Source organism: Esox lucius, chromosome 22 (assembly GCF_011004845.1).
Source record: "Esox lucius isolate fEsoLuc1 chromosome 22, fEsoLuc1.pri, whole genome shotgun sequence".
NCBI lineage: Eukaryota > Metazoa > Chordata > Actinopteri > Esociformes > Esocidae > Esox > Esox lucius.
Window position 1 is genome coordinate 14723342 of NC_047590.1, and position 9755 is coordinate 14733096.

The following is a 9755-nucleotide window of genomic DNA, read 5'->3' on the forward strand; positions in this document are numbered from 1 at the left end:
TCAAATGGGCAAATATTTGGCGAGATATTGCATTAATCCCCTGACAAGGTATAGCAAATCGGTCATTGTGCCCTTGAGCAAGGTACCATGTGCCTGAAAGAAACTGTATCTGCTAAATCAATAAAATGAAAATTATTATTTTCATATAATAATTATTAAATTATTAAACAGTGGAGTAAAATAATAGTATAACTATGTATCAACTATGCAGCAAGATAATTCAGTTTATATGTGATTATTAGGGCTATTTTATACTGTTTTATCTTAACTTGAATATAACTGAGATAAAAAATATCTTCCAAAATACTTTAGTTTTTACTCTTATTTCTCCCAGTGTCTGGTCCTTTAAGAAACAATTTCAGAGACATGAATGAAAAGCAGTCATTCATAAAACCAAACAAGCTCGCCCATCATTGGGAACGAAAGTTCACCGCGCTTTCTGTATGTCGATTGGACAGTCACTTGAATGGCATTGTGTAACAACCAATGAGCATGTATTACGGAGTCTTTTATTTTCGACTCAGGGAAAACCAGACGATTCCATTGAGAAAACCACAGTCAGATTTTTGTGAGGAGAGTGTAGTCGACAATCCATCCTGAGCGGACAGCATTTGCACGAGCGCGGAGCGAATCAGCACTTCTTTTCCACATTGCCAAGGAATAAAATTTCCACAAAGGTGACGTTTTACAACAATTTTTCAACGTAACAAAATGTTTGGATAGGTTTTTGCGTTAGTTTATTTCCAGCTAGTTCTTATAATAACGCATTTACTTTTACCGACTTGCATCTGTATAATTGGAGGGGGGGGGGGCGCAGGCATTACGAACGCCATTTTACGTTTCTTTATTTGGCAACCATTTTCTTATTTGTAGTCAATGCTATTACTCTACTTTGTCGTGTAATGTTTACGTTACAGGACTTTGGCTTGGTACTGCGCAGGTAGAATCTTTGTCAATTTATGAATGGAAGGGTTGAGTCCTTCTCCCCCTCTTTTCGCTCGCGAACCAGGGATCAAATTTCACTTCATTGAGAAAAACAAGCTGGGGCCATGGGAGGGGTAATGTAAAAGGGTGGTTGGGAGGAGGGGTTGCGGGGCACCATGGTGGGAAGTTTACTTGAACTCGTTTTATTTTTCTTCGTTGGGATTAACCTGCTCCTACCCTGCTTTCCTAAATACATAACTTTATCCAATGCGTTGCATATTTCCCCCCCCCCTAAATGTCACTTATATTTTAGATTTAATCAGACTATCGCAGTTTTGCATGTGCATAAACTCAATAAAAAAAAATTCTACTTTTAAGACTTTTCAGTAACACTTACTTGAACACTATTGAGAACGACTCCTGTACAGTCCTTCTACTTGTTGTACTGTCACCAGTCTCAGTTTGTTGTGTATTGCGGGTTAGGACCGTTATCCTGAGCAGATTGACCAGGTTCAGGATAACCAGCACTACCCACAGGAAGGGTCAACAAAACAAACATAACATAGATGAAGGGGAACCGCCATCTTACCCAAAAGCCAGGCTGAGGGTTTAAACCCCAAAGGCACCCTCTTCCCTTGGTAGAGCACTCCATTTGACCAGGGTCTATAGTATATAGTGCACTCTACAGGGAAAAGGATTTGGACAATTTAAGACCCACCCTATGTTTGTGTTGATGTCAAATGACAGGTGATTTGGGTATAGCTTCCTAACCGGGGGCCCACTTTCTCTGCTCTTCACAGAAGTAACAGAGGGCCCGGGATCTCCTGCTGCTTGTGTCACCCCTGCCTCCCCCTCCTCCCCTGCAACTTCAGCTCAAAGGGAGTGAAGACGGGCAATCATGGACAGATTTTACGACCAGCAAGTCCCTTTCATGGGCCCCCCTAGTGTGAGTATTCAGACTACCCTGGATGTTTCCTCTGGGCTCATTCCCAAATAGGATTTTAAAGAAATCACTCATCTTTCCTAGATTGAAGTAAAATGACCCCAAATTACTTTGAGGGTATTTGGGGATAACTAATCCCAATCACATTTAGGCAAATCCATATTCCACATCAGGGCAATCAATAATGTTGAGTTCTATACACTCATTCAAGCAGAATTCTCACATGGAAGAGCAAACAAGCAGGCTTTATAACGACCGCAAGAGAAAGTTTGTGGAAACGGAGCTGGCCCAGGACACAGAAGATCTCTTTCAAGACCTTCTGCAACTTCAAGAGACATGGATTGCCGAAGGTATACCCTGCTCTTGTCATTTAGTAGGTTTTCACTCTTGCATCATGCTCATTGTTTGTAGGAAAATCAACGGTTGGCTCAAGGCAATTGAACCTAGGAAACATTTGGAAATAGGATGCTATTTGAACCTTTTTTTTTTTATTGAAAAAAGTATATGATCAATATTTATATTTCACCAATTTACGGGATCTAAAGAACGGTCAGCATTCGAGCATGTCATCAATGAGTTCTAGTAATTCAACTCTGCCTATTCCCCTTTTTTCAGCTCAGGTGCCCGATGACGAGCAGTTTGTTCCAGATTTCCAGTCAGATAACCGTAAGTGCCAACTGATTAAATATTTATGGATGTGTTATAAAGGATTAACGGCCACGACAGCATTTGCGTAGTTGCACATTTCCTAACGAGTGTTTTCATTCCAAAACACGATCTTTGAGAAGGTTTTAGTTCTACTGGTACAACAGTGTGCCACTGAACGGTGAGAGTGGGGTGTTGCGCTACGTTAGGGCTCTTGGGTTGCCTCCTTCAAGGGTGATTTTAACCACAGTCCTGTGTCGTCGAAAGCTCAAATCCAATTGGATGTTGTTGAGCCCTGATTTAAATCAACCCTTCACTTTACTCACTTGGCCTTTAAGCCAATCAGTGGTCTTACTTCTAACCTGTAGCCAATTAATGCCCTCGAAGCACACCTTGGCTTATTGGCTCGTAAAGATTATAGGATTTTGGTGAAAAGAAAACAGAAAAAGGCCTAAACTTAATATGGTACTACATGTAATATCTGGGTTTATACTAAACATCCTGCAGCTTTCCTCTTGGATAGACAACCTGAATGAGAATTACTGTGCTCTGTTCTCTGCCCAGATTCATTAAGCCTTTGAGATTTTTTTTTTTATGAGTAGGCAGTACCTTAGTGTCCAATTAAGAACCTATATTTTGATGTAAAAGATTTGGGAACAGAAGGTCCTACTGACCACGAACCAGGAGTGTCACTAACGCCTGTCATGGCCTTCCTATGAAGTTCCGACACCAACCCCACTCTGGCTGTGAGCGCCGGCTGAGTTCCAACTCAAGCCTACACAACTCTTGCGCTGTTTCCTTTGTTCTTCGCGCCACTCGTTTTCACTGCCTAGAATAACATGCATGTGGCTTGAATGGGCGCCTTTGATTTTGCTCCAGATGGGCCGGTTTTGCCGACCCGGTTTTCCAAATGTGAATGGAACGACCGCGCTTTGGCCCAAAGGAGAAACAAAGTCTGATCAGGGGACAAGTTCTCGCCTTCTTTCACTGGAACATTGTAATTCACTGTCTCAGGCAGATCCGCTGATGTTTTTAATGCAGTTTGTGTCCTTGGAGGCACTGCCATGCGTTTGACGGCAATGGGGTTGGCTTGGCGCGCGCCCGCTTGGTGTGCTGCCAGCTGGTCTGACAGACCCTTCATTCAGCAGTCCTCCTCCGTTTGTGCGCATGAGCGGTCACGTGGCATACGGCTGTCAACTCCAGACTCCTTTATTTAAACATGAACTTTGTCCGAGGAATGAGAGCCGAGTATTGTTAAAGTCCAGCCATGACTACTAACCAATTTTGAGGAACGTTGAAAGATTTGCATTGCAATTTCAAACAATTCTACTGAGATAGAAAAGTACTCTGGCTATGATTGAGACTCCCATTGTGGTTCTGTAACACAAAGGTCCCTTCGTCAGTATGAGACCTCCTTGCTATTGGCATTGATGGGCTTGACGCTTGAAAGTGTAGTATGTTGACTTCCTGCTGGGCCTTGGCTGTGCCGGGTGATTTGCGAGACTGCAGTAGCTGAATGGTGTGGTTGAGTGATGGCCGTTAGCCTATGTGGCCCAACAGGAAACAGGGAGCTGATGTAGGCACAGACCCAGCCAAATGAGCAGCCAGTTAAAGTCCTTTACTGTACACAACTAGAGAAACGCACAAAAGTAACTAGTCACTAGGGTTGGGAAATGTAGGTGCTCTGTTCTGTGCAATTGAATACAACGTTACTTTGTAACAGGTCTTATTGTTGCTTTGGTAACAACAGCAATAAGCCCTGTGAAAGGACACTGGTATTCAGTGTTTATGTGCACAATAGTCATCCGTCCAAAACGGAAGGAAAGTTTGCCAGCATTGGATTAAACAAATGGAAGAGGAAAAACCTAAACAATTAAAGTCGTCAATTATAGAGACCATTCCCATCTTGAAAGGGACCCATTTAATCCCTACGCTTCGAGCAAACAATTTAGCACCTGGTTTCTAGCAGTGAAGCACAGAAAACCAACCAATGACGGAAAACAATCCATTCATCTGTATTGTATGTTTTATGGTGTATTGTTTTATGGCATTTTTGTATGCTGACTTATAAATTGTAATGTAAATGGTTAAGTAATGTTTTTTGGACTTTCTCCCATTGTTGCAGTAATGTTTCATGGACCTTCGGCCAATAAGGTGAAGCAGGAGCCTATCCCTTCCAGGGAGCTGTCCCCCTGCAGTCAGGAACCACAGAGACTGACTCCCTACACAGACAAGTGCCATTACACCTGCAGGTAGGCTCTTCTTGACACCCCAGACTTGTAATTTCATTATTTGTTTGAGCACAAAAAGGGCTACTGGGGCTACTCAATGTCAGATCATACAGTCTATATGTTGTGGGAAATACAGAGGTAATCTCTCTGCTTTTGCCCAAATTTAACAGTCTCCTCCCGCACAGTGCCTACAACAGGAAAACCCTCGGCATCCACACTCTAACCCCGCCCTCCACCCCTGCTTTGCCCTGCAACTCCACCCTGGGGACACACCCCCTGCAGAGGCAGATCACGCCCACTATCCAGACGTCGCACCCTGGCCACAGTCGTCTTCCGCACGGGCACGCCGCCTCCCCGGGCCCTTCCCAGCACCGGCCCCACCCCTTCGCCATGCCCCTCCTCCCCGCCAATCACTCCGATGCCCCTTACAGTTCAGAGCACAGGTGGGTTGGGTCTGCGCGCTGTTGGAGCCAATCACTTTTGTCCTGGTTCCAACATCAAGCTGTTGAAGAATTCTCTGAACAGGACTGTACCTGACCAGGTCTGAGACAGTATGTGACAGGTTTATTTTCCTCTCCCTCCAGGTTTCATCGGCAGCTGTCTGAGCCATGTCCCTCTTTACCTCCGTCTGACGGCTGCGCCCGTGCCCCCTACCCGCCTCAGCCCCACCACTCCCACCGCAACCCCCTGTGCCGCGATGGCCGCCCCCCTTACCAGCGACACCTGTCTGAGCCCATAGTCCCTCTCCCTGCCCAGGACTTCAAGCAGGAGCTGGTGGACCCCCGCTACATAGAGCAGGGAGTTCCAACCATGTGCCCTCCCCGCACCTCCTTCCAGGGTCTCTCCATCAAGCAGGAGCCTCAGGATTTCCGCTTCGACCAAGGTGAGCCAATGGCTGGAGAGCAGCACTCTTTCAGACTGGGTTATGCATACCTAGAGAGTCCTGCGTACTGTAGTTCTATAAAGCGCATGGCGCTTGTTTAGCCAGAGTTGTGGGTTCAAATCAGTAACTAGGAAAAAGCATGTAATGAAATGCATTCACTGTGGGTCTCTCCAGGTAAGTGTCTGCCTAATGACTTCAATGCAAACAGACAGCGCCTTCTGAATTGAGGTGTAGACTAAGCTCCGTTACTGAGGCCCTACGGGTTTGGAAGTTAACCAAGCAGTCTAAATTAGAAGCTCCTTTCACAGTTACCGGAATTTGTTCAATACCGTAAACATGGGAGTTCATCAAGATGTTTGTCCTGCCATGCAGTTGTGTACTTCGCTGCATCACTTGCAGTCTTTCTGGGTTTAATATACAACACCAAGAGAGTCAAAAATCTCATCTTCAAAGATGTGATCTCCTAATTTCACTTTCAGTCTCCAGCCCACTTTCTGCCTGTGAGGTTAATGACGTCACAGTGAGATCCTCTTAACTTGCCTCAGGGGACCATGAGGAGACTGGGCTATGTGTGTGAGACAGTTTGTCTTAGGCTCTGCATTATGTCATTAGGTTAAGGGGAACTAAAATTAGCATCAACGCTATTCATGGCAACACAAATCATTTATTTTTCTTGAACAACAAGCTCAAATATTTGTCATTTGGCTGATGCTCTCATCCACAACAACTGATAACATGCATTTAGTATTTTTGAAACATTACTATTTATATGTTTTGTTTATGCTGGTAAGAGGGTATGAATGAGCATATCAGAACCCAATCTTTCCATTTGTCTCACTTCCTGGTTTGAGACGCTCAAGAACTTATATTTCAATATATTAATATTTTCAATTATCCCTTACCTTTACAGAAGTGCAAAACTGCCAGTCTTCTTTCGGGAAGTCCAGCAGCTTCTACCAAAACAGCGAGGGGTTCGTGTTTGAGGGTGAGCCTCGTCTACACCACGACGACACATGTGTTGTACCAGAGAGACTAGACGGTAAGACATCCACTGAGTAAGGAAATCCATACTGTATTTGAACCTTTGACAAGTTTAACACTTTAGGACAAAATAACAGCATTTTAAGAATCCCGTTTTCCCGGCATCTTCTAGTTACGCCAAAGGAGCGTGGTTGGAAAGAGTAGACTTTCATAGGCCCTTGTGAGAAAATAAAAGCCAAGACTGTGTACCATAAACAGAGCCTCTTAGGCCAAACTCAATGCCCTGACTCCCCATCACTGGAACCTTTCACTTATCAGTCTCTTTCATTAACATGTATCGTTCAATTCATTCAATATCACTTCACATTTGTCCGTCCAGGCAAGATCAAGCAGGAGGCCGGGGGGTTCCGTGACGGCCCGCCCTACCAGCGCCGAGGCTCCCTCCAGCTCTGGCAGTTCCTGGTCACTCTGCTGGACGACCCGGCCAATGGCCACTTCATCACCTGGACCGGCCGCGGCATGGAGTTCAAACTCATCGAGCCCGAAGAGGTTAGTTGACAGCTGCGGTCGGGGTGGCTCGGGTTTAAAGACCTTTTGCATAGTACGTACCCATAGGCTGATCAGACGAGTCCAGGGTTTTAACCTGCCCGTGCTAACTCCCTGTCGCAGGTTGCTCGGCGCTGGGGCCTACAGAAGAACCGGCCGGCCATGAATTACGACAAGCTGAGCCGATCCCTGCGTTACTACTACGAGAAGGGCATCATGCAGAAGGTAAAGGTAATTTTATGTTTTTTTTTTTTTTTTATTCAGATCAATGATGACTGTATAGGATTTACCGCAGTTCAGGCAACATCATAGAGAATTGAGGACAACATTTAAAATATTATTTGCCTACAAGGACTGAATTGAGTTAGAAGTTTGGGAGTGAAGACATTGAGGAATTTGCACCCTTTCCTAACATTTCAGAAGGTTGGGAGTTTCTTTTTCAAACGTTCTGCCAGTTTCTGCTCTGAATGACTAACCTGGTCCGTTTGGGTGTGGTCCTCAGGTCGCTGGAGAAAGATACGTGTACAAGTTTGTGTGTGACCCCGAGGCCCTGTTCTCCATGGCCTTCCCTGACAACCAGAGGCCCAGCCTGAAGCAGGATCCCGACAGCCTGGCCCTGGCGGTGGGGGAGGAGGACACCGCCATGCCCCTGGCCCACTACGAGGACGGCTGCGGCCCCTACCAGGGCGACGGTGCAGAGCAGTGCTCCACTGGTCTGGGTTATCCAGATAACTATTTATTCTGAGTGCTCTGACCAACTATACCAAGAAGGCTCTCATCGGACACCCTGTCGGACCACTCCCCTATTCCAACCCCTCATATCCTAACCACACCCCCATAAGCCCAAACTGCTGAGCGGATTTGGACCCCCCAGCCCCTACTATCCCAAAACTCAGTCCTTCTGAGCTCTTTGCCAGTCTTGAGATTTACCTTCCCATGTCCCGAGGGGGAAAAAAGCAGACACATACCGAAGATGTCCACCTTCCTCCTCGTTTGCCCTGTGTCAACAGATGGACTTGCGGCAGAAGACTGTGTCCTTACCGATATCGACGGAATCAGTGAACGTCCAGTAGCCCAGCCCAACATGGACTGTAGTTTAACACCACAGGAGTTGAGTAAGGACACTAAGTTATGGGTGCGAGCGTGCCCGGACTGCAGCCAGTACACGTGAAATATCCTCTATCTGGTTCTGTCTCCGGTAGGTACAACCATGCCAATGACAATATGACAAGGACATAAAACACTGCCCTTTGAGATGCCAACGGTTTTATGGCTCGAATCCAAATCATCAAACAGAATAAGAAACTAGACACCTTGGAGGGAAACGATGAAACTTGTAACGCCACAGGCGAATTAGCGTAACCTTTTATGCAATGAACAAATCCACAGGCAGCTGACGGTTAAGATTGTCTGTTTATAATTCCATAACACATCATACGACTGTAAAGCTGGGACAAGAGTGCCCTGAGCACGTTTTTGCCGTTCCCACTCATAAACACTCAAACCCGCTGAAATCCAGTCTGACTTTGGAGTGGTCGACTCAGGACTGTACTTGCTGAACTGCTTTTCATTTTCTAACTCTGGGAATTGTAATTTTCTCACCAAACCCAAAAAAACAGTCACAATGCTCTTTTACTCCTAATTTGTAAGTGTACTACTAGATTTCTTTCCAAGATGTTTTGTTACCTTTTCATAATTTTGTCCTACCACATAAAAGGGATACAAAAATAAAACTATTTTTTTTCTTAAGCTTTGATCTTTATATAATAAATGTGTATTAAAGTGCTATTTTTGTGTTTGAATAGCAAATATTTCTAGCCACTGCTCCTGAATTTATTTTACAATGCATCTTGATAAAGGTACTGCAGCGGTCATACAGTCCCTTTTAAAAAAAAAACACTAACTCTGCCAATATTAATATTGAATAGGTGAGGGGGACACTGCATGTTTTCTCACAGAAAGCTGGTCTAACCAATCGCTGTACCATTAAAGGGTTTTTAAGTTTTTTGTATAGTTAAGGGAAGTATATGAAATAAATCTCTAATGTATATGAATATATTTTTGCAAAGGCTGCATTTTGTGTTGAAATTGTAATAGCTGAAAAGTATGCCTGGTGACTGTATTTCATCCAATAGCACCTGCCATGAGTGTCCGGTATCCATAGTAGGACTCCGCAGAAATGGTCATGTCATGCAAAGACTGAAGCTGTGGAATGGAGCCTAGAAATACAGTTTGAGTGGTGCTTGGTGTTGGTGCCAAATGTGTGTACTGGTGTATTTTCATATAGTCCATCTGTCTTTAAGTCAGTGGGTGGGGGGGGGTGTCTTGTCCACAATGTTGAGGTTTACTGGCACTTATCGATGTGACAACCCCTCCAAATACAATGTGTGCCTTCCACTGCTTTGATTATATTTTACTGGATACAATAAACTATACTTTCTGCTTCCATGTACAATGACTTTTTCAATATGACCAACTGATCTAACTTTCGGGGCAGTATTACTATAGGTCTCAGGAATATTATTATATTGACTGAATTCCACTTGTAACAAAATCATTCACACACTCCTGATTTCAGCAGACAGTGAAACAATATTCCTAA

General features: G+C 44.6%; 1 protein-coding gene across 4 annotated transcripts; it reads left to right on the forward strand.

Moving 5' to 3' along the window:
- Positions 1-527: 527 nt before the first annotated feature.
- LOC105023162 (ETS translocation variant 5-like) lies at positions 528-8458 on the forward strand. Of its 4 annotated transcripts, none has more exons than XM_010892126.3 (11): positions 528-677; positions 1725-1870; positions 2082-2217; positions 2483-2533; positions 4638-4764; positions 4914-5186; positions 5328-5626; positions 6537-6665; positions 6987-7156; positions 7277-7384; positions 7656-8458. In XM_010892126.3, the coding sequence occupies exons 2-11, from the start codon at positions 1823-1825 to the stop codon at positions 7896-7898; spliced, it is 1584 nt and encodes a 527-aa protein (XP_010890428.2). In that variant the 5' UTR covers positions 528-677; positions 1725-1822; the 3' UTR covers positions 7899-8458. The 4 variants fall into 4 exon arrangements, with proteins under 4 accessions (XP_010890428.2, XP_010890429.2, XP_010890430.2 ...); XM_010892127.3 differs by having other exon boundaries at positions 529-677; positions 7277-7378; XM_010892128.4 differs by having other exon boundaries at positions 529-677; positions 4929-5186.
- Positions 8459-9755: the final 1297 nt, after the last annotated feature.

What these genes read in the sequence shown, in the direction of transcription:
- LOC105023162 (XM_010892126.3), top strand. Translation starts at nt 1,823, where the DNA reads ATGGACAGATTTTACGACCAGCAAGTCCCTTTCATGGGCCCCCCTAGT. An exon ending in AGAGACATGGATTGCCGAAG is followed by an intron (nt 2,218 to 2,482) that starts GTATACCCTGCT and finishes CCCTTTTTTCAG; the next exon opens with CTCAGGTGCCCGATGACGAG. An exon ending in GGATTTCCGCTTCGACCAAG is followed by an intron (nt 5,627 to 6,536) that starts GTGAGCCAATGG and finishes TTACCTTTACAG; the next exon opens with AAGTGCAAAACTGCCAGTCT.